Genomic DNA, 25,261 nt, shown 5'->3' on the forward strand with positions numbered 1-25,261 from the left:
TTAAAATCTTAAGATAGGATATTGGCACAGTTGAACTGTCATTTTCATACTAAGGTCTATCCACATACACCGATCCGACCTACCATGGATAGCTTGTATCGATAGATGGTTATTACAATCCGTCGATTGGTTATTGGCACACATTCAATATTTGGATTAAGATGTCTATCTCAAATATCAATATCTAAACAGGAAATAGACGAACTACAAGACATCCGGTTGTCTCTCTTACACAAGCAACAAAGTGAGAAACGAGAGAGGCAGACAACGCGTGTTGGCAAGAAGCTGGCAAAGTTGTGGGCATGTAAGAAAACTGATATGGAGAGGAAGATTGATCATATTCGTCTGACTAGAGATAGAGGTAAAAAACAAAAAAAAAACTAATTATTTATGTGGTAGAGTAATGCAAACATTATATGATTTTTTTGCGATTTATGTAATTGATATATCTATACACAGTATTGTCTTTTATTAACAAGTGCGTTGCCGGACTTTTAATTCTTAAAAGGCAACGTACTCGCGAGCCGTCTTGCATTGAGAGTGTCCATGGGCGTCGGTATCACTTAAAATCAGGTGAGCCTCCTGCAAACACATTTTCAACAAAAAAATATTAAACAGATAATTATTTAACATAATTTTAATTTTTTTGACGTTTCGCGTGCTATATCTTGCTTGAGCATTCTGATTAAAGGGCGAGGTTTGGATATCCGTCGCTCCCATTACCTTTAAATTAAATTACCTTTAAGCTTTTATAAATATATTACCCATAGACACCACAATTTTTAAAATATTTATTTATTTATTCGTCTAGTCTTATGATTAACTCAACATTTAAATACTAAAATTATTATGAATACACTTTTGATTATTTGGCAGAATTACAATCTAAACTAGAATTATATATATGGTAGTTTCGATCTTTTTCAGGAAAATTAAATTAGGCAAATGAGTAGGTATTACTAATATCGTGTACATAATAATTTCTGTGGAATAGAGGTTTTTTAAATCAAAATGTTTTGCAAAAAAGGTGTGCGTCTACTAGTATACGCACGGAGGATGTGAAACTGCATTATGACCTCATGTTTCGTAAAATGATCTATGTACTATATCTCTGCTGTAAAATTCTTGACTGAATTTTTTTTTTCCTTTATTAAGTTAATGGTCTTAAATATACATTTTAGTACATCCCTTTTAAGTTCTATAACCTGTGTTAGGGATAAAATTATATTAGATAAAGTTTAACAAAAGGCTTTTATTATTATAAACATGAATACTATTATTTAATTTTACCTTATTACTACTAAGATTATTAAAGAATTTCATTAATTGTAATAGAATTACTACTATCATTGTTGTCGTTATTATACATTTTTGTTATTAATGGGTTCGAATCTCTTCGAATCAACCGTGGTAGGGACGAGAAAATGATGACGAAAAATGTGACGGTATTTTATTTCCAACGCCGATAAAGAAGTTTCACTTCAAAATTATATTAGAATTATTGTACCTTACCAATGGGAGTCAAAAATTAGTAAATATTAAAACAGTCGTAATAGTGCGATATACTTGTATATTCTGGCAATCTTAATATATATATATATATGTATAAATCTCCTGTCACGATATTTGTCCACGATGGACTCCTAAACTACTTAACCGATTTTAAATTAAATTGGCACACCGTGAGCAGTCTGGTCCAACTTAAAAGAAAGGATAGCTTAGATCATTAATTATGATCGCAATTTAATTTTATTGCAAATTATTTGTCTATAATTAATTGACAGACACAATTATCTGTTAACTGCAATAGATTCTAACAGATTTCGGGTACAGTTGCAAATATTTGTTGATCATTTGTTACAATTCTAAACTGCGCTGTGTTAAAAATACCAATACAATACCGTTTCACATAAGTTCTCCTACCGTTTCCCTTGAATAGATTACTACTATGTAATATAACTAAAACCTTAGCTAAACGCTTGGCCGAGTCTGCTAGTTTTATTATATTTTTTCAGAAATGCGCAAACTCAAAGCCCTACATAGTATGGGCGGTCGGGTAGGTTTAGTCGAAGCAAAACGCGCAGCTCGCGGTGGAGGTAACCCGGTGGCAGCAGCCGTGGATCCTACTTCAGATCTGCGAGCACCCCGCGCCAGACATGGGTACCAGGCCAAGAGGAGGCACGCGGAAATTGTCTATGACCCAGGTCTATTGTGTAAGTGCACTATGATACTTGGTTTAGAAGGGTAGAACTATATTAGAAGGTGATAAATAGAATTTTCCACATAAGTTTAGTGAAATATCATAAAAAAATTCGCTTATATTCTTGAGTTTATGAATCATGTATTACTCTGATTCGAAGGACCAATTTTTCTCAATCATAAACAGAGAACAATCGACGAGTTCTAAAGATATAAAATAACGAATGAAGCGACTTATCGGAATTAGTAATTTTCAGAGTTAAAAGTAAACTATTATGAATAAAGCTTACAGTTTATCAGTAAGGTGGCAGCGATGAGTGCAATAATTTTTCCAATATTCCATACAAACAAATCTTTTCCCATTATTCAAAAGTGCAGTCCAGCCGTGCCTTCTCTTTGAGAATTAGCCGAAACGGAGAAAAATCGAGCTAGAGTAATATTCATTTTAACCATTATGACAGTAGAATATAATTGATATTCTTTTGAAAACACGAGTGACTCCACATCGATAGCCCTATAAATGAAAATCCAAAGACGTCCTGTTCCAGCATTAGAAGACCACCTGGTTGTTGCTGCTCCACCAGCCTGGTTAGAGCAGTGTGGTCAAAACTTAGGTAGAACATGCTCTGGGCATCATCTTCCAAGGAACACGAACCAGCTCTGCGAGAGGGAGACCAAGTGGAGCGAAGAGTTCCTTGAAACCCTTCATAATGATTTGAAGAGTGAGTTATCTGTGGTTTAGTTAAAATTACTCGCCTAAGGGCTTGTTTCACAATGTATGGATAGTAACAAATAGCTATGCAACACATGATTCGAAAGATAAAAGTTCCGAATAAGATATTTCGCGTTTCATGATGAATAGCGCTATCTGACAGTCGTGAAACGCAAAAATACTGTTTATCCTAACAATAAGTAATAAATCAGCTTATTTGGGACTTATCCGGACATTGTGAAACAGGCCCTAAATGTAATTAAGAAAGGTATACATCTTCGATGAGAGATTTTCGCTGTGAAAAACGTAGATATCTCAAAAGTTACTAACATCTTAAGAATGTTCCGAAAGTTGGAATATAACAACTAAGACAATGTCACAAAATATAATTAATAACCAAAGATATATCAGATTTGCTTGTAAAAAAAATTCAATAATTTATTTCTAACACACAAATTAACAGTATTCACAATATTCTTAACCTACTTTGAGGAAGAATGATGGCTATCGTACATTAGGTCTTAAATTATTATGTGTCTGTCTATTAAAAAGATTTTAAATACTCAGAGGCTCGCCTCGGTGCTGCATCTCACAGTGCTGGTCCTCTACGTGTGTTAAAACCACGTCGAGTTGTGGTAACCCCACGACCTCCCACTCCCGAAGTGGAGGAAGTGCCTGACGATGACGAGGCATCTCACCAAGCAGCCCTGACGCTGCAGAAGATTATCAGGGGACGGGCCGTGCAGAATTTGGTAAGATAACATTACGGTTAGAATAAGTTTATTTCTATAATATAATATTAATTAAAAAATTCGCTTACTGAGAAAAACATTACAAGACTAAAAAATTATTACTAGAACGCACAGAAGGTACCTATACAAAAATTCACAAAACAAATACAGTAACAAAAATGCAGGTAGACACAACAAACTCGAAACGGTCAACCAAGCAAAAACATAGATATAGGTAGACAATAACATTATCAACTTGACTGTAAAAGATTACTAATAATTTATACTCAGATAAACATTATTGTATATATGTATTATATATACAATAATACATAACTATAATCCGTAAAAAAAGTGTTTTTCTTTAAATATGGATTATATCGTTAAAAACTATTAAAGTTGTGTGTGCTGGTACTAATGGTACTTAGTGGCAGAGTCTGGTGCTTGATCTGGTATGAGATTCGATCCAGGCAGGCCTTTATATTCTATGAGACACTGACTTGTATTTTTACATACATCTGTAATTGATAACTTCCCCCAGCAATGTTGGCCTATTGTACGACTTAAACTATAAGTCGTAAGCTAATTAAGCTTGTGTGTGCTAAATGTGATTTTATATTGGCTTCTTGTTGATTTGTTATGTTATGTATTAATGTCCAATAACCCCTAAGTGGGGCAGAGGGCGTCCACAGTGAGTCTCCATCGCGTTCGGTCTTTGGCCTCGTATTTCACCTCGCTCCAAGTCCTACCTGCTCTCTTTGCCTCGTCTGCTACTCATTATCAGAGTAAAAAGCAATCTTGTTTATTTAGGAACCTGAAATAGATTGTTTGTTTGTTAATAAATGACTTGATACAGATGTACGAAGGACGTACAAGGGCAGCAGAACTTACAGAGGAATTGAAGACAACGCACGGTTTACAAAAAGAAGATCGTGCAAGGATTGCAAGAGAGGAAGCAAAGGCCAGGGATCATGACGCTTTGAGAACTGAGACTGAAGCGAAGGTAAGGTCGCATTAGTATGTTCATTACACAAGAGTTTGCTTGATTCGTTTTCTAACGACATCTACATTTAGTAGGATTATATTGGACCCGCCATGTATAAACCCATTCCGATTTTTGCTTAGATTTCCCCAAAAATATAGGTTTTTTTTCTTTCTGCCTTGTAAGTTAGAAATTAAGTTTATCTCTTTGTAAAATATAATTTAAATAGTACGATTTCCTATTCAGAAGTATGATTCTTTTTTTACTTCTTTTTATTTTTACCCAAGAGAGAGAATGAAACCCAATCAACGCGTATTTAGTTACTGATACAACGGAACGCCAATTGTGTCATCCCAATTTTTAGGAAGACGCAGTTTCAGCATTAGTAGAAGAGTTGTGTGGTGGGGCTGTATCAGCAGCCTTGGACTTCCTAGAAAAGGAGCTGAGACGATTGAAGGAAGAGAGAAGACATCATGCTTTCATACTCATCGCATGTAGGTATTATTAATTCTTCTTTGATATTTTTTCCTTATTCTGTGCCATTCATGCAGTACATGTATAATTAGGTTGAGCTGACATTGTAGATAGTATAATCACTGCCTATTAATATTATCTATGTGCAAACTAATATCATATCTAATAAAGGAAACCAGATCTATAGAGGTTAAATAAATAGGTTTTGATATATTGATTTGATTGAGATTGTATTAAGTCGGTTCAGATTTAAAATGCAGGTCAAACTTAGTGGATGTTTTAATATTATTTCTGGTAGAAGTGTAATTATATACATTCTTTTTATCCGCTACACTCTTGAGCGGTGATTATTTTTAGTTTTGTGCCTATGTAGTGTGGACTTCAGTTTCTGCACTCATCAGTCATTGGGTCCATTGTGCGTAATTAAGCCAGCCTAGCTCCTTCTAGAAACTTTAGGCATTTCGCAGGCTTTACCTCAGCGCCGAGGATTTATTTTTAGATCTATACAAGTACATGCCTTGGGTTAAGCAGTAAATATGAGCAATAAATCCATTTTAGTCGGCATCCGAACGTCTTTGAGAAACGATAGACAATAGACGCTATGAACTATCAAACTGTTCCCCGTGTTTGCCATCTTGTGGTGGCTTGGCGGTAACGTAAATAAATAGACTTTTAACAAATAGTTTTTCAATTTTAACCAACATTTTGAATATGATATATGAAAGGTAGAACCATAGTAATTAACATTGTGATATGTATTATACATAAAGAATAAAAAGTAAATAAAACATATGTATTCATATGTGAATATTGGGTAGGTCTGAGAATCGGCCAACATCTATTTTTCATACCCCCAAATGTCAAGGGTTGTCCACCCCTAAATATTTTTTTTAATTATTAGATAAATTTTTATTTTTCTATCAACTGTATCAACAGCCTAAAAAAATACATACAACCCTAAATTTTCAACCCTCTACGATCAACCCTTATTTTTTATTATAAATGATATACATGGCAAAACGACGTTCGCCAGGTAAGCTAGTGTTATATAAACCCATTCTAGTTACGAAGAATTCAGTAAGATTGAGCGTGGCCAACGTCTCCCTGAAATGTCACAATTAATCCAAAGATCTTTCTAAAGATGCTGTGTCGTTTGAATGGGACTTATTGACTCCAATTTGAAGCTAATGTTAGAAATCATTAAAAGCATATTTAGTATTTATTCATTGCAGTACGCGAAAAGTCAATGCGCGAGGCGGCTGAAGCTGGTCGAAGGCAGAAGGAAGAACAGAGGAGAAGAGAGCACGATGAAATGTTCAAACAGGTATCTAGAATTTTATTGCAAACGCATAACGACTCGAGCGCTTACAAAGAAGATTACTGTGGCATCTTCTTTTCTCCAGTGGCATCTACTTTTCTCCAGTGGCATCTCAAAAAAGTTCCCAAGATACAAAATCAGGATAACGCACTTTAAGATGTTGTCTGGAGAAATGTTGATGATGATGATTGGAGAAATGTTTAACAATCAGGTAGATTACCTCAACAACCCTCTAGATTCCCCAGGCATCCCATCCATTCCATTTGTTTCCTTTCTGAAGAACGCTGGTCAAACTCACCGATTTCCAAATTGAGCATTCTGATAAACGAGCTGGGTCTAGCCATAGATGCTCCACACTTTATATCGATTTTCGTTTAAACCTAGTCAGGTACTTGTAATTTCTCCTTCTGATAAATAGAATTTTGTTTATGCCAGGTACTTGGAGTTACACAAGAGACGGTAGACGTATATCTACAAGAGATATTGCAGCAGGGCGTGGAGTTGGCAGCAGAAGAGGATGCTTTGAAGAAAGTGAAATCTGATGCTGATAAAGTCGATTTGAGTTTGAAAGAACATGATTCCATGTAAGACACGCGTTAAAAAAATCTAGAGAGGGATGAATATATGTGTGATAAATGATGAGTAAATAATGGCGATACAACCTTAAGCTTAAAACGGCTGGACCATGGAGACTGGAGATTTCTGTATCTGATTCGTGATCATTTTTCTGATAGGCAAGTAATCCGCCATCTGAGTCAAGTAAGCCTTGGGTTTAAGGCATGCGAAACGATTTCCATTAAACTTATATAGACAGACAGACAGATATACCTAACATTTATTAGAAACAAAACACACACAGAAAACAACATTAATCAAAGTAAAAAAAATGAGATATAATTTTTCTTTTTGCACAACTATACTCTGATTTTTAATTCCGTAGAATTCTCACAGCTTTTTTGACATTTAAGAGAATACAAACCATTTTGGTCGGGCATTTTTTTTAAATTTAAATAAAAAATCATATAAGTCTGTACATACATTTTATATGCTAGTGAATGTATCCCTTTTATTAAGCGGAATGCTCCATATTAAAAATGGTTTTACGGCGAGTGATAATTACGTTATTTTTCATCACAAACAGTAAAAAAACACTCAAGAAAAGATAACGTTTTATTTTTATTTAAAGGTTTACTAAGCCTGGAATTAGTAGGCAGAGATGCGAACTAAATCATTAAAATACGTAGCATTTTTTACGTATTGACCCCAAATTCGTCCCTTTTTTGGTGGAGAACGTTTTAGTAGCTTGTACTGATAGAATGTCAGAATTCTACTTAATAAAAAATCAGCGTTTACGGAGTTTTTAAGGCAGTTTTTGCCACACACCACGCACTATGTGGAACCCGCTGAGGTTTTCCGAATCAATTCGACTTCAACGAGTATTCTCCCAGAAAACAGTGTACCAATTCTTAAACTTAAACATTTGCGAGGCTTCAAGCTTCAGATGAGTTTCTTGAGTTTCCTTTTGTATGATAAAGTGTACCCAGGTTAATGTATAGGTTAAGTTTTTTAATTCCATTATTGGGCTTTCTTTCCAGGTCAACGGCGGAACAGAACGAGTTGGTTGCTGATTTGGTACAGCAATTCCTTCTGCCCGAGATCCATAAGTCAGCCAGTCGGATGCAGATAGCCGCGGTGCAGAATTCAAGAATGGTTGCAGCCAGGCACAGCATCTTTGGGATGCTGGATGAAGCTGAAGATAGAAGAGGTATTGCTATTCCAACTATATTACTTGTCAACCTTAGCCGCCATCCACTGGAGCCACTGGAGGACAGAGCTAAAAACAACCTTCACCGGGGAAGGGAGAGTTAAATATTAGGCAATTTTTGGAGATTCTAGAACCCAAACCCCCCCCTACCCCTCCATATAACGCGCCGTAAGGTTTTTTCTGTACCCAACAGTATAATGTTTCCTTATTACCCGGTGACTTATTGTCAATAGTAACCTTTTATGTGGTGTAAAGTATCGGAAAGTCGAAAATAATATTAACAATAACGCATAATTCAATCCCCGTCTCGTATCGTAAGGTTTTACCCCAAACACCGCCCCCCAAATTCGTTACTTGAACGCTCCTGAAGACGAGATCACATATTTAAGAGAGCTTCCGTCCTGTCCTGCAAATGTCCACGATATCGGCTGTGCTTCACACGCCAAAACTGCCTGAAAAAAATGATTTGGTCTAATGCCTAGTCATTTCTTTGATTGGTTACCTTCCTTTATCTTGGAGGAACTGCACCTTTCACAATACAATAAATAAAATATACATTTAAAAGGAATAAATTACAGAACTATGCACTCAATGTGGAGAACCACTTGGTGATGTTTGTCGATGTCGAGTCTGTCCCATCGAACGAGAGCCTGTTGAGACCACTGCAAGGAAAGACCGCAGGTGGAGGTATACCAGAAGTGAGTATGCCAATGTTCAATTCTAGATTATGGTCAGATGTTTGTCTGTACATCCCTGATTTGAGAACTGACATTTACTATAAATTGTAAATTATGTTTCTTATTAATTATTTATTAAAACACTCCTGCCTTAAAAAGAGTACCAAGAGTTTTTTACGCCGGCTTTTTCTCTCGGCCAACCCTCTGTCTTCTTTGCCGATGAGTAGGGATGCCAATAGGCTCGAATTTAATGACGTGGAATAAGTGATACCATGATGGTCTTATGTTCCAAAATAAACATTTTTTTTTCACAGGTGACCCTAACTTGACACAAGTGAAAATCAATAATATACTTCACAGATAAAACACTAAAAAAAACAAACATGCAATTACATAAAAAAAAATTGTAAAAAGTGCCCTGTTACAGAGACACCTACATGTAACATAACTGAAATGGGTTACACAAATTTATGAGCATGCTACGTCTTTTATTCGTTTATTCGACGAATCCGTGACCGTACTAACTGATAAAATGAATATTTTTATTTATCGATCTCTTTATAAATATTATATATTTTATAATAATCATTTATCAAAAAATAATTTTACCCTAAAATTCTTTTCGCAGGCCGTGATCAAGAAGTTAAGACTCGCGATGAACGCTACACTCCTGCGCATGACGTTCGCTGTTGGCTCAACGAATTACTATTCGATGGTAAGTCATTTCCTTCGTTTGTATGTTGAGAGGAATTTTAAAATAACTGAGATTTACAAATATTTTACGAAAAGAAACAAAAATATTAATCTATGTTCTACTTATGAAAAAATCCAAAACATATATAAATATATATATGTCAGAGAATATGTAATAAAAGACAACAATGTCAGTTGTTTTAAAGTGGAAAGGGACTGGCGTATGATATTGTTAAGTGCGGCATGTATCGAAGAGTAGTCACATAACTCAAACTCATCAGAGATGAGACACCTGCCCACTAAACTCCTCTTAAGCCCTCCCACCTGCATCGGACGCCATTCAATACGTCCGGTCCAGTTATGAGCTGCCCCTGGGTTAGACTTCACCCAGGGAAACGTTTCAGCCAACATTTAATTACAAGTATTTTGTTACTAACGATTTTCAGGACCCCTGCTAGTTAGCTGGTCTGGTCGATTGTCAAATCTTTGCTAAAAATGGTTTACTGGTGACTCGTGGTCGGTGGGACTAGCGTCACCTCTTGTTCTGTAATCTTACTGACATATTTGATTATGTAGCAGAGTTCTTTCAGCTGCAATCTGTGTTGCATAGCCCATCCCGAGATACCCTCATGCCAGTCTCGAACTCCACATCGCACCTGAATTAATTATGCTTGAAAACCAGACTAAAATTCCATCCCACAGCTCTTCCTTCATAGGCAATTCATTTATTATTTCCACCATTAGGCTGTGAAATAAGCTGCCTGAGTCTATACAATTGGCTTCCTCCCTATCGTCTTTTAAAACTCTTCTTTATAAATATTTCCTAACCTTATCATATTCTGATCAATACCTGACCTCAATACGTGACCTGTGTAATTCTTGTATCTCCTGTTCTTTTTGTACATAAATGTAAACACTATTTGCTATTCTTGAATCTGTAAGATTAGAAAAAAATGTATTAGAGCAATTTGTGGAGCAAATTGCATCGATAGTTGCGTGCCTCTATTTAAGAGACTCAAAGTGTTATCTCTTCCATGTATTTATATATTAGAAATGTCCCTGTTCGTACACAGAAATATACATATTTTTAAATCGAATGTAGTAAGTAGTAGACATGGGGAGAAATTGGCTGTGCCAAAAATAAATTTAGAATTATTTCGGAAAAACGCCTTCTGTATGGCAATTAAAATTTACAATAGATTACCGAAAGAACTTAAAGATCTTCCGACAAGAATCTTTAAAAAGCGACTTAGTGCATTACTTTTAGAAAAAACGTACTACTCAATAAACGATTATTTGTGTGAGACATGGTAATTTATATAAATTTAATTATGTATGATAATTGACTTAATTGATATGAATCTGACTAATAGTGTAAAATCTAAACTAAGATAAATTTGCGCGCCACTGTGTGTGGCAGAATATGCGAACGACTGACAATTGTACCACCTTGACATTTTGTACCATATTCGTGCAATGAATAAATTATTATTATTATTATTATTAGCTTTTTAGTTTTAGTTAGTTATTAATATTGTTTTGTTTTTCTCTAGATTAAGGTTCTATAGATTAATATAAATATATTTTATTTTTTATATAACTTCTGGTTATGCACTTCTTGCACTCATCATTTTTTATTTATTGTTTTCTTTTCTTACTGGGGTTGCCTGGAAGAGATCGCTTGTTAGCGATAAGGCCGCCCGTTGCATCCCTTGGAATTTATATATATTGTGTTATTTGTGTTTCTTTCTAGCAACGAAGTGTTAATAAATAAATAAATAAAATAAAATTAGTGTTTAACTATTGAAATAAACGTTCTAGTAATGACAAGATCGCGTGAACATCGCGAAGAAGTGGCAAATGTTACTTGGGATGTGAACCAGCTGCTACGGGAGAAGGTGGAGATTGACTTGGAGTCACGGGAGATTATTGATGAATGTAAGTAGATTCAGCATTCTTTTAGAATGAAGATGTCATCAAGGATCCAAGGACTGCTCCGTAACAAAGTATTTTATTTTATTTATTTAAGTATTCCTACAGCTAATACATTAAACAATAACCAAACAATTACATTACACACAAAAGCCAAAACGGAATACACATATAAACAGAAACATAACATAACAGTTTTACAAAGCACAGATTCGAGATCGGTAAATCAAAACATATATTCAACATGAGACAACAAACAAAGCCATTATTGGTAAAAGTTACCTGAATTTTTTAAAATATTTTTTTAAGAATTTTTTAGTCACATTAAATATATCGATTTGCTGGTAATTTATGTTGTAATCTGTAGGTATGCGATACATAACCGAGTTTCGTAAATAGTTGGTCTTAGAACGATGAATCCCGAATAACATAATAAGTATTTCTTCTTATTCTGTTCTTATCTCAAAGACCAGCATGCATCCGTGATAAACTTGCCTTATATATTATTTAAGAACGTAATAATTCTGTCCGGCAATGCATTCTGGCGTTGAGTGTCCATGAGTGGAGTTGGTGAACTTGCCCCGTGTGCTTTCTATTAAATTTTGTAATAATTAACGATTCGATGCCGCAAAATTCCAACCAGTAGACACAGCTAAAAGGCACTTGTATCTTTCTGACAAATGATGTTTACCCTGTGATGAAAAGAGAAGAAAACTAAGAGTCACTCCAAAGGCTCTACACTAACATACACTCGTCTCTTTCTGACAAATCATGTTTACGCTACAACGAAAAGAGATAGATGACTTTGAAACCGGTAAATTTAGACTATTTTTTTAATGAAGATGTTCATATTATTTAAACAGGTATAGCAGTGGCGACCGGAGCAATTCAAAAGCCGGTCAAGGTATCAGATTATCGACATTACATGAAGGTGATTGTTGGGGAAGCCCTGGAAAGAAGCGAGCCATTCAGACCCAAAGACCTATGTAAGTTTCTCTGTTTTCCTTAAGAAATATAAAACTAGTTTGTGACTTTTTTTCAGACCTACCGAATAAATCACCTTTGTAGAAGTTTGGGATTACTGATTGAGGTGCAATTCTTTCAGGGGGAGGTGATTAAATTGTTAAAGGCAGGGTGCTTTTAAGTTTGAGAATAATTCTAAATAATTTGACTTACCTATTATTGACATGTTAATGTTTGTATTATGAGATTATAAAATTTGTATTTCATTTGCATGCCTATTAGGGTGTGGGCCGCACCGGGCCTAATCTTTTTTGGGGTGACACACACCCGGTCTCTCAACTTTAAGAACAATGCACAAAAAAACGCTAGCATAAAAAAAGTTTTCAGGGTTTCCTCCACTAGCAGTAGTTCTCTATGTAGAATTCTAGGATTACCACAAAAGAGCCTGACGCTGGGAAGATTATGGGATGGGGAATTCCCCACGGATTTCCCATCACATACATTTAATAAATGATCCATGGCCTCTATCATATAAAATTTATTGCTTTTTACTTTCGATACCTTACGCACCGCACCCAAGGTGAAGGCGGTTTTTGATCGTAATCTGACCTTTAATTTTTGACACGTAGACGGTTTTACTTTGTTATAAGCTATCTTCGTTGTATAAACAGGAAGAATCAACCAGCCTAAACACTGACTATAGATATGCTGAAAATACTCTGTTAGCGCGTTTCATGACGCCATCTCAGTGTTTGTAGCCTCGGATTGTAGAAGTCGCTACAAAAAAAAACCTGCATATGCGATGTATTTTTACAGTAATTACTCTTGCTTCCGTCTTGTTGTCTCCAGGTTCCAAGGAGCTGCCATCAGAGATCCGTCGCAAGGCTGAGGAGGAACGGGCGTTGGCTGATCCATTCTGCAAGTGTCATGATGAAGTTCCTACCACATCGGTGCAATTTGGTATATCATATTAATTTATTGGATTAGCAAGTTAATAACAGGGCAACCTTTGATGGTAATGTCAGGTTGGATAGGCCTGGTCTGAGACGAGGCCAAAGAAGGGACGAGATGAAAAGAAACCCATAAATGTGTACGCTTGAATATTATGAAGGTGGATGATTTGGCTTCCCAAAGGATCGGGAAATGGGAACGGGAAGGATCGGGAAAAATCTGAAGGCAGGCTGGCGAGTGCGTTGTCGGCCTTTTTTATAAAATGGGATTAAACGGGCAATAGGCTCACCTGATGTTAAGTGATATGTCCGCCTATGTACCCTCTAAATGCCAGGCTGGTGAGTGCGTTGCCGGCCTTTTTTTACAAAATGGAGGTAAACGGGCCGAAGACTGCACCATTTTAAGTGATACCGCCGCCTATGGGCACTCTTAATTCCACGCTGGCGAGTGCGTTGCCGATCTTTTTTTTACAGTATGGGGGTAATCGGGCAGTAGGCTCAGACTGCATCTTTGATCATTGCTGGACCGTCTATGTCTAACAAATGACAGCTATCAACATACCAGAACTTTTAGCTTTGATAATATATATGCAGCAGGTGTACCCGATGAGGAATCAAACCTGCTGCCATCCGCACTCAGAATCCTGGAAGAGATGAGGCGGTGCAAGTGTGACACAGTAACACCTTCACCTGCTACTGAAAGTATGTTTTGGTGCCTATCTTTGTGTCATTTTTTTTCCTTCGGCTACAGTCAGGGGATACCGTTTATTATACCCACCTTTCTTCATGCATCATTCTATATATACAACTAGCAGACTCGGCCAAGCGTTGCTGTGGCTAAGGTTTTTGTTATATTACATAGTAGTAAATTAATCAAGGGAAACGGTAGGAGAACTTATGTGAAACGTTGGTACTTTTAACACAGCGCCATCTGTTGGAATTGTATCAAATAATAAACAAATTGCAATAAAATAATATTGTATATTAACTATCATATCAGTTAAGTTGATTAAACTGCACACGGTGTGCAAATTTATATCGGTTCGATTAGGAGTCCATAGCGGACAAACAACATGACATGTAATTTATATATATATATAAAGATAAACCGCAACCGATGTACAGAAGCATTTGATTTTGACATGTTTTTATATAGTAGTAAATTTATAATGCAGACATTATTAAGCTCTACAGAACATAGCTTTCTGGCCGGTATGAGCGTCACTGTCAATTTTTTTTTTAAATTTATTTCATAACCGTGGATACAGAGTCCTTCAGTCGGAATCATAGATTACAATATTACATAAAGTAAATAGATGCGTCGCTGTCATGGATTAGTATAGCCAGTAAATAAAAAAATACCGTTATAAGGGGAATAATAGAAAGTCATGCAGGCTAACTTATTAACTTAAATTTATTAAATTAAGACATAATTGTCAATTTATTGTAATGTCCTAATATTTATTATGTATAATAAAGTTTTTTCTTTCTTCTACAATGTTTTAGGAAGTCCACTCACAGACTACGATGATGCAGATTATACGATAGATCCCACTGAACAGTCAGACATACATTTCGATGAAGATTAATTATATATTATATTTATGACTCTGAGGAAGAATCATTAAAAGTAGTTTATTATATATTATATAATATTTTCTGTTAGAATGGATAATTAAAAAAAATAGTCAGCTAGTCATTGTATTCGAATCGTCGATTGACGCACGTGTCTTTAGTCATGGCACATGTGTGTTTTTAAATACTGCTAACAAAATTCAAGGTTATCACAATAAGGAACCCTTTTCTATTAAAGAAAAAGCACCCGTCGACAATTATAAAAATCTGGAGATTATAGTGGATATGGAAGCCATTTATTAAATAGACTTGATATTGGGTGTGTTTTTAAATAAAAATACGTAAATTTTTACGTGTATATTACATCTATATACATTTTTTATATAATCGTGTACAAATATTAAATAAATTATTAAGTACAATATTTTTTATTTATCTTAGTGCTTCAAGGCGCGGATATAAATTGCTTAAAAAAGAGTACAAAACAAAATTTATTCCATTATATTGGTAATTATCAATGTCAAAAGGCATAGTGCGGGAAATGGGGCGATAGACAAAGTCACTTTTAGACTGGCGTGACCCACTAGCGCCAAAAGATTGAATGAAGGTCACATGATATAAGTGACATAAGAATGATCAAAAACAATTTTTTTAAGCATAAGTGGGTCGGGCCTCTCAAAAGTCTCCGCCCTTTTAATCGCGATACTTTGTAAAAAAGAGTAGCATATAGCAAGGTTCAATGGCGTGTAATGGTCCGATAAAAATAATAAAATTAATGTGAACTGACACCAAACCTATATCCGCGTCTGTACATTAACTATACCTACTGTTGATGCTCTGATGTAAACAATACACTGTAACATCATACGCTGAACTTTGAGCATAATCTGCGAGATTATTTGGAAAGAAGCAGTTGCAGCTGGTTCCATAATCCATATTGTGATGCGCGACGAAAACTTCTTTAAAAAACGCCCAGTTGTACGACGGACGTCAAGGTGATAAGGTATTTTATATTCTGCCTTAACGTCCGATTATTTATTTACTGAAGTTATACTTCTTTAGGCGATGGAGAAAAATGATGAGAGTGAATTTTTACGATACGCACGCACACCGACACATAAATTCGACATCGTAAAGTTAGGTCTAGGTGGCATGAGTTGATAACTGTGTTATTCTAGATTATATCGATATTTTAGAATTTTTATATTTAGAACCAGTGTTTCGTAACAGTACAATTAAACAGTGTGAATAAATGAATATTATTTTGGTGTTTTTAAATCAATTTCATATATGACGGTGATAGTATTTACTAATAATTTATTTATTTAAATAAAATCTTTTTGATTAATTTCAAAATTTATTGTTAATCACTACTGCATTTTAGTTATTTTTTTTCCATACGCCAAAGATGTATAACTTCTAACGCGTGTACATAAGTACACACACTCTTTTTTTATTTATTTCGTAATCCTACGGCTAACATAAACTATATATTATAACAAACAAATACACTGAAAGTATATGATGGTATACATTATACATTTTACTACAAAAAGGTTCAAAGATTAACAAAGGGGAATAACAAACAAACAAAAAGTATTCAATACATTTAACTAACTGGCTATTTGGCTGTGTTGTGTGATAGATGGATGAAACTGCCATTGGCCCCTGTTCTTATAAAAAAAAAACAATTAAGTACATATTTTGTGTACATCAGAGTTATCTTATCTAAGTGATATATGAGCCGTGCCGTGGCATACCTATTGCTACTGATAAATTATCCACAACAGATTAACAACAGAAATATAATTTTTTTGGTATACTATTCTTTTGTTTCTTTTTGCCAAATCGTGTTTTAACAGTGACGAAAAGAGACAGATTTGCGTTCTATTTGCAGTCGCCTAGCGACTACACCAGTATACTTTTACATTTTTTATACAAATAAATTCTACAATTAAATTGTGCTTTAAGCTATATAGGATTCCTATCTCTTAATGTGCTTCGAAAGACGTGTCGATTAGACACTTGACTCACATGACTAGCGTCAGAGAAATCTGTGTTCATAGAGGGAGTTTAGTCAAGATGCCTTAATAGTCGTGTATGTAGAAAGTCTATAACGTTTGTCTGAAAATGACAGCTCGTGTCGACAAATTTTCATACAAATCTAGTTTCACACATAGAAATAGAAAAAAAGATTAAAAGAATGAGAGATAACAAATTTATTTTGTTCTAAAGAACAAGGTACGTTTGGCGTGTGCGCGTATGCTTTAGTTGTAATTGGCACTGGCTCAGCATTATGCTAATGAGCAGGCTTTTCCACAGCGCTGGTTATTCTGCCAAAGACCACAGCTGCTAGTTTGCGCTTCAGTCGCAAAAACATTAATAATACTTATACTTCGTAAAAAATAGTTATAATAATATTGGTTAGCAGTGTAAGTAATGAAGTCTTGCGTAGTAGTTTTCGACTTTCTACGTACACTATTGTTAAGCCATCTTGTCTAAGCCCCCTGATAAAACACGGCTCAGTGCCCTTATACTGTAACTTCCAAGATTCCAAAGAGTTTTTGTTTCTCGCAAACCCCAGGATATTTATAAAACTCAATTGGGGTCGGTGTCACTAGTGGAAGTTACGAAGAGAGGACACTGTTTGTGCTGGAGGGGCAGTTGTAACTAACCCCAATAAAAGTTAATTTCTAGTGTTTTATTGCTTTACGACTACAGTCAAAACCGTTTACGACGACATCGTTTTCCTGTTTTTACGACCGAGTAGTCCCTTCAATATATTCAATATATTATAACAGATTTTGACTGTACTTTGAAAATTCAATACAATTTTGTAAAATATTGAATTAAATACTCGAATTATATTAAATATATGCATCTAAAAAAAGCACCAAATCTATATAATGGGGTGAATATAATATAGTGGACATAGACCCGTATTTTTTAAATTATAAAGCATAAATATTACACTCCAAAAGACTCCATTCCTTTAATTTTCTGTTTCCCTTGGTGACAGCGAGTGTTACATAGAATGTCCATTGGTGCACAGAATTTGAGATCAAAGTCTGCTGTTTCTGAAGGAGTCAGACTGCGTTATGTTTCGTTTGTAAATCGTACCTATCCATAGACTATAATGCAACTTTATGTCAATCTTTGAAAAATCATATTTTTAGCGATATTTCACATTTACATAAATATATAACAGGTCTAGATTGAAATCAAATTAAGAAATTACGTTGCATTTTCAACAGAAATACATTCTATTCACATAAGTCGCGATCGGCAGCTTTTGATTAAAGTGTAACAAATATTATTAAGAAACTTAAAAGTGATCTTCAATTGGAGTCATAGTTGTAATTATTGCTAGCTTTTATAAACGAGAAATAGTGCTGTAAATATGATAACAACAGCTGACACGATACTGTTCGTACCGTTGCATGCGTCCGCGTCGTTACAGCTCTGAAGACAGCCATGGACATATCTGAAAATTCCGCCGTTTTTATCACCACAAAAAGTTAGCTTAATCTATCGGTAGGTGAAGTGTGGAATTGACATCGTCTATCGGCAGACATTCCCCCCAGTGTTGCCAGATGGCATGGATTATTATTTTTTTATTCTTTATTACTCAATATGTCATATGGAACATGGTGTAGTGGTTGCAGCTCCTTACAAACATTGTGTAAAAAAAACTTGGCGATTAAAAAGAGTGGCGGAGAGTTTATTGCCAGTTCTTCTCTTCCGTTCTACGCCCTTGATTTGAGAACTGGCAGTAAATGTAAAATTAAATTCATTTAATATTTCTTTTTTTGACGTTCATAAGTGTAAATTGTTACCTACATGAATAAATAAATTTTGATTTCATTTGATTTGATAGTATTTTAGATATACCCCTAGACTAATTTGATTTCTCAACTGAAATCCCCTAGTATGCCCTCCCTAGTTGAGAAAAACCCCTATTCTGCCCCTAACTCGGTTGAGAAACTCCTTAAATCTAGGAGAAAATCCCCTGATCTGGTAACACTGATTCACCCTTTTTTAAAGCCACCCTTAATTGTGAGCCTATGCAGGGAAACCTTATTTTCCACAATCCAAACGCTTTCCACCATATTTCATATATTTTTTTTTTGCATTTTCATTCTTTGATTTCTGTGAAAACTAGCTGTTAACATTACGTATTAACAGTTTTCTTAAAATAATCCATAGCTTTTTTCCGACGTTTCGGCTGCCGTATAAAAAAAAGGGCCACGCACGCTGTATAAAAAATGGAAAAATTGAAGCTGTGTATTATTATAAATTTATAATTATTAAAAAAAATAAAAATTGACAAGGAATCTGTCATAAGTATAGAAAGGTTTCTAGTGATACCTGTCATTGTAATAAAAGCGTCCACAATGCGACATTCTGATGATTTCCGTATCAGTGGTTGCTGTACCGGAATCCAAACCACAGCCTCGCACCGTTATTGATTCACCTGTGTCATCTGAAAATGAATATAAATAAAAAAAATCAACTTTATAGAAAGATATATTTTAGCTTTATAAAAACTAAATTGTTAATTTAATTATGCTTTGGTTTTAAAATTAAAATTAAACATTCTTGATTTCAAGACACCTGAAAAATTTCAAGTTATTAATCATTCATGAATTATTAAGAGAGGACACTAATTTTTCAATCTAATTCATCTATTTACTGACAGAAAAATAATACATAATAAAATATGTAAGGGATTTAACTGGTGGCCTTTTCGCTAACAAGCGATCTCTTCCAGGCAACCCAAGTAAGGAAAAAACACACGTTGTTATTACGATTAATAGGTGAAATGTTTATCTCAATTAAGTATACAACAATTAATTGGCTTTTAGATGCAATACAATGTACAAACACACAACTGACATCTGACATATAACCAACGAGAATTTTAATAGATTTCAATCATTACTTCGATTTAATCTTACCAAAAACACCAGCAATTTTAATGCAAGAAGTGGCTGGGAAGAGTCCATCCCTCCCTTTTCTTCCCCCCATACATGGCGACTCCAGCATTTGTAGGGAGTGGTTGTTGTGAAAGGGGTCATCACATGCTGGAAACTTTCCATTCATTGATACGCATTTGAAACAGTCTATCGCGTTTGCTGAAATATAAATAATTAAAACTGGTGATTCTGATCCACTAGGATATTCCTGTGCCCCAGTTCGTACAATAGAGTGACCATGTGGCAGAAATAAAAGAGATGAATCATCTGGCTTGAAAAATATTTCTTTACTAATTAAATTTATTAATTAAATTAATTATTCGAAATTCCTCGTTCTAAGACCAACTATTTACGAAACTCGGTTATGTATCGCATACCTACAGATTACAACATAAATTACCAGCAAATCGATATAATTAATGTGACTAAAAACTTCTTAAAAAATATTTTAAAAAACTCAGGTATCTTTTAGTAATAATGACTTTGTTTGTTCCTTCATATTGAATATATATTTTAATCTACCAATCTATCAATCATAAAACTGTGCTTTATGTTTCTGTATAAATGTGTATTCCGTTTTGGCTTTTGTGTGTAATGTAATTGTTTGGATATTGTTTAGTGATTAGCTGTAGGAATACTTAAATAAATAAAATAAAATTATGTCGGTCACCGCTACATTCACATGAAAATTGTCACACAGCTTTGGAAGACACCACCATAGTTGTTGTTTTTTCACTGCTATAGTTTGATGAATTTAAAAGTGGAACTAAACTTTGAGTCATCTAATTAAATTTAAGTACAGGCTATGCAAGTAATAAAACGTCATCGATCCAAATCATTTGCCTAGCTGTTTGATTAACTGGCTGAATATCTTACAGGCCGCTAATTAAACGGCGCTATTTAGTGAAGAGGCTAGGCTATAGATTGAACGTCTTATTAAGAATCTTGGCTGCGAAATATATTTCACTAAATAAATACGAAAAACTTCGACTTAAAATTTCTGTATTTATTTGTTTACTAATAGACAAATAGGTGATAACTCCGTCCCTTTAACTTTTTTAGAGCTAATTACATTTCTCAAGAGTATAGCGGACAATAGCTGTGTTACATATAAAAGACTTTGTTTACATTAATCATTTTCCAAAAATATTCCGTATACATACCTACTGATAAGAGGGAAAATAGCAAAATAGTCACAAATCCTCTCCAGTGTTGATAGATTTTATCCATTTTCTGTAAACAAACGATAACATTTCCATTTAAAAATGTTTTAAAGGTACGAAGTTCATAGACACAAACTTGGCGTCACCTTAAGTTTCTACCGTAATCTCTGTTATATTAAAACAATAAAACTTTTTCAACAAGTAAATTATTATTAAATTACACTCTGCTAAAAATTAAATGTGATTTTATTTCAATTAACTAAATCATAACGATTATAATTGAAAAGTAGCAACCTTGCGGCCGGACGTGCCACATTATAGTGTAAGATCCGGGATTATAAAAATATACCCTCATCTGTTATTCAGATGAAACAATTTTTTGTAAGCTGATTTCAATGTCATGAACTTATAAAAACAACCTCTGCCACCATAAGCCTGCTGCAATTAATAGTAATTAATTAATTAACAACTAATTTATTTTTTATTTTTACTTTCTCATGTTAGTTACATGTAGTAAGTTAAAACTGTCAATATTTTTTATTATATACCTCACTGTAGTAGGCACCTATCTCTATGATTGCTATACTTACCTGCAGCCAGGTGGTAAAGGTAAATAAATATAGCTTATTTCCCTCACATGTTAATTAAAAAATCTAAGTACAAATTATTGTACTTAGATTTTTTAATTATCCGCCGTTTATTAAAACGGCGTCGAATTCTAAACATAATAATGTTTGGCTATCTTATAAAAGGCTGATGCAGCCAAAGATAAATAATAAAAAAATTAATTACTATTAATTGCAGCAGGCTTATGATGGCAGAGGTTGTTTTTATAAGTTCATCATATTGAAATCAGCTTATAAAAAAATTGTTTCATCTAAGTAACAGATGGCCGTATATTTTTCTAATCCCGGATCTTATACTATTATAAACGCCAAAGTTATTAAGTAATAACATAAACAAGAAGAAATTATGCATACCATTTTGTTTATTATCTAATATACACTGAGATGTGTTTACGTCTTCATGACTGAACGATCGTGGAATTTTAGCACAAAAATAGTTGTTCAGCAATGAAATTAGTATATTTAGACGCCGGTTTCAATGGAATCATGAAATTTGAATCAGAGTTATTTAGATTTATTTACAACAGTTTTCTATTCTAGCTATTTAACTCTTTTTTTTTTTATAGAACACGTGGCAAATGCGCAGGAGGCTCACCTGATGTTAAGTGATACCCCCGCTCATGGACACTCTCAATGCCAGAGGGCTCGCGAGTGCGTTACCGGCCTTTTAAGAATTAATTAATTTTATTTAATATAAAGAAAGAAATAATAAGAACAAACAAATGTTTTTTACGATTTACCGTAAATACCATTTATTTACTTACACTTCATTAGTATAATAAATATAATTATTAATTATATCTACATAAAAAAAAACAAAAAAGTAGCAAGTTCCATAAGTCAACAACGTTCGGCCTTATCGCTAACAAGCGATTTTTTTCCACGCAACTGTAGATAATGTACCAAAGTTCGTTTGTTTTATATATAAAAAACGTCTTATGTACACGCGTTAGAAGTATAAACTTCTAAGGCGTAACAAAAGAAAAATCTTTTTACAAAAATTATATCTACGTTAGAAAAAAGGACTGAATAAAAAGGAGATAGAATAGAAAAAAACTAAAATTTTTACTTCATTGTGTCGGTATTTTGTGACGGTCGTATCGTATAAATAACTCTCATCATTTTGCACAGTTCTTATTATTAGGTGGACGCGTAAAACAATCATTGTTTGTCATGAAGCGAGAGGTAAATCAGGACAGTAGCTAGTGGAAATCCGTGGTCGTCGTACACCCCGAGAAAAATGCTTGTATAAATAAATAAGAATGAAAATAAAAAGAAAACACTTTATTAAACACTAGCTGATCTGGCAAACATCGTTTTGCCATGTACTTATATCATTTATAAGTTTATTGTGCCTTACTCGACATAGATAGGTATAGTGCGTCGCGGACTTTTTTGTAGATATTTATAAGATCTACAATTACTTAGAACATTTTAGGGTTCTATCAATAATAGCTTAGGCAGGGTACGCAAAATAAGTAACTTTTGTTGTTTGATTTTTTACACCTTGTGTCCGAAAAACCCTAATATCTTACGGAACCCTATTTTTGTTCAAAATTAAATATAGCCTATATTACTTGTGGATATTGTAGCTTTCGAATGGTGAAAGAATTTTTAAAATCGGTGCAGCAGTTTATGAGCCTATTCATTACAATCAAACAAACAAAGTTTTCCTCTTTATAATATTAGTGTAGATAATAAAGAAAATTCACTAGCTCACAGCGGGAATCCTTGTGTCAGCTAGTCCTCATTTGACATAAAAAATTACAATTTTTTATAATTGTACTGATTCTCGGCACATTAATACCTAATAATGGCGCAGGATCCAAAGGAGGTTTAATAAAGGAGGATTTTTAAAAAACACGCCTGTTTACAATAATTTTACAACAAGAAAGAAAATCAAGAAATAATAGACAAAACTTTTCTAGTATTTGAGTACGTAACTTCTACTACGTATTTGCATGTTGTTCCCACGAGTATATAAGTGCGTGCTCCTATTTCACCATGCCTCTTGCTAATAGAGGACAAATCTTTGTTTTTAATTTTATTATTCTTTATTACTCAAGATGTCATATGGAACATGGTGTAATGGTTGCAGCTTTACAAACGTTGTGTAAAAAAACTTGGCAATTAAGAGTGGCGGAGAGTTTATTGCCAGTTCTTCTCTTCCGTTCGACGCCCTTGATTTGAGAACTGGCAGTAAATGTAAATTCACAATTAATTAATTTTTTTTTACGTTCATAAGTGTACTTGTTTACCTGTATGAATAGAGATTTTTTTTTTGTTTTGTAATAAAAAGATAATTAAAACAAATTTAAAAAGTTTGACACTGTTGCAGTATAACTTTAAGGATGGCAACATTTCCTCTCTGTATTGCGATACTTATTCACCCTTCAATTAGAGCCTATGCACTTGAACCCCACGGCTCAAGAATCTCTACTCCAAACGGAACAAAATCGAAGTTGGATGAAAGACTCTTATATTTAAGCGGTTTATTATTTACCGCCTGAACTGCGGCCGTCCTGGCTTTTTAGCTTGAAAACAAAAACATACACACACACTTATCCTTATAATTAAAATAAAGCACTTATTTATAGTAATACAAATTCTTTGGCGCATAACAAGTCAAGTTCATCTAATAATTCAATTCAATTCTTATACATTTCTAATTCAGACATCTTTCTATAATAGACAATTATTTTAGATTTTCCATCCGTGAATATTTTTTTTAATAATTAAAAAAATATTAATTCGTAAACATAGATAAATATATAAAGAAATATTAAATCTGATTATTTAAACATTTGGTATACTTCTGACAGGACTAGTTTTAATTTATGTTATGTTTAATTCGTCCATAATTTAATGGTTTTCAATAGTTCAGGGTTAATCTCACCTGTAAAATCACGCAGGTATGTTTTTGAAGCGCCAATCAATACACTAAACAATCATATAATGGACACATATATTATCTTTTATAAACACTATGTAATCACACGTTAGTATTTATCACCGTAACCATTACACGCAGTCCAAAAATAAATTTAAAAGCTTGGGAAATTGTTAAGAATATCGACTGCGGAAGTCGGATTCAGAAAACTGAAGCAATGTTGCCAGATGCTGAGCTTTTGACGCTCCTCTACAATATGGTAGAAATATTTGGGAGTATAGACTTTTTAGTAGTAAAATTGTAATTATTAATGTCGCATATTTAGGACTACATAATATTTTAAACCCGGAATTATTAATATTGTGTCGTAAGCATTTAGAAACTCCGGATTGTACAGTGTAACGTAACGAAGTAACGTTAACTATTAATCACAAAGGCAGCAAAACTCCGAATTAATATTTTAAGTATGGTATACAAAAATTACGGTCACCCATTGAACTATTGATGAATGGAACTCTTTAGAGAAGTACTGCCAAAATCAATCAGTAATAATTTACTTTTTTACACATAATATTACCGACATATCGTCTATGCACTATCGAGGATTTCTACAAAAACAAAAAATATTATATATA

General features: G+C 34.1%; 2 protein-coding genes across 2 annotated transcripts in view; one reads left to right on the top strand and one right to left on the bottom strand.

The window, feature by feature from the left end:
• The window catches only part of LOC111001698 (cilia- and flagella-associated protein 91-like), a 29,668-nt gene extending 14,383 nt beyond the window's left edge, over positions 1 to 15,285 (top strand). Inside the window, exons 9-24 of the mRNA XM_045633726.1 lie at positions 193 to 361; positions 2,016 to 2,213; positions 2,748 to 2,921; positions 3,479 to 3,663; positions 4,499 to 4,645; positions 4,989 to 5,118; positions 6,331 to 6,422; positions 6,852 to 7,000; positions 8,012 to 8,181; positions 8,760 to 8,879; positions 9,487 to 9,573; positions 11,373 to 11,489; positions 12,347 to 12,469; positions 13,296 to 13,406; positions 13,991 to 14,098; positions 14,903 to 15,285. Of these exons, the coding sequence (XP_045489682.1) occupies positions 193 to 361; positions 2,016 to 2,213; positions 2,748 to 2,921; positions 3,479 to 3,663; positions 4,499 to 4,645; positions 4,989 to 5,118; positions 6,331 to 6,422; positions 6,852 to 7,000; positions 8,012 to 8,181; positions 8,760 to 8,879; positions 9,487 to 9,573; positions 11,373 to 11,489; positions 12,347 to 12,469; positions 13,296 to 13,406; positions 13,991 to 14,098; positions 14,903 to 14,985 (2,163 nt within the window). The 3' untranslated portion in view covers positions 14,986 to 15,285. The remainder of the gene's footprint in view (positions 1 to 192; positions 362 to 2,015; positions 2,214 to 2,747; positions 2,922 to 3,478; positions 3,664 to 4,498; positions 4,646 to 4,988; positions 5,119 to 6,330; positions 6,423 to 6,851; positions 7,001 to 8,011; positions 8,182 to 8,759; positions 8,880 to 9,486; positions 9,574 to 11,372; positions 11,490 to 12,346; positions 12,470 to 13,295; positions 13,407 to 13,990; positions 14,099 to 14,902) is intronic.
• A 1,341-nt stretch (positions 15,286 to 16,626) lies between these two features.
• Positions 16,627 to 24,860, bottom strand: LOC111001692. The gene is made up of 5 exons (XM_022271682.2): positions 24,633 to 24,860; positions 21,111 to 21,180; positions 19,930 to 20,106; positions 19,340 to 19,454; positions 16,627 to 18,455 (listed from the first exon to the last, which is right to left on the bottom strand). The coding sequence occupies exons 2-5, from the start codon at positions 21,175 to 21,177 to the stop codon at positions 18,338 to 18,340; spliced, it is 477 nt and encodes a 158-aa protein (XP_022127374.1). The 5' UTR covers positions 21,178 to 21,180; positions 24,633 to 24,860; the 3' UTR covers positions 16,627 to 18,337.
• Positions 24,861 to 25,261: the final 401 nt, after the last annotated feature.

Source organism: Pieris rapae, chromosome 24 (assembly GCF_905147795.1).
Source record: "Pieris rapae chromosome 24, ilPieRapa1.1, whole genome shotgun sequence".
Taxonomy (NCBI): domain Eukaryota; kingdom Metazoa; phylum Arthropoda; class Insecta; order Lepidoptera; family Pieridae; genus Pieris; species Pieris rapae.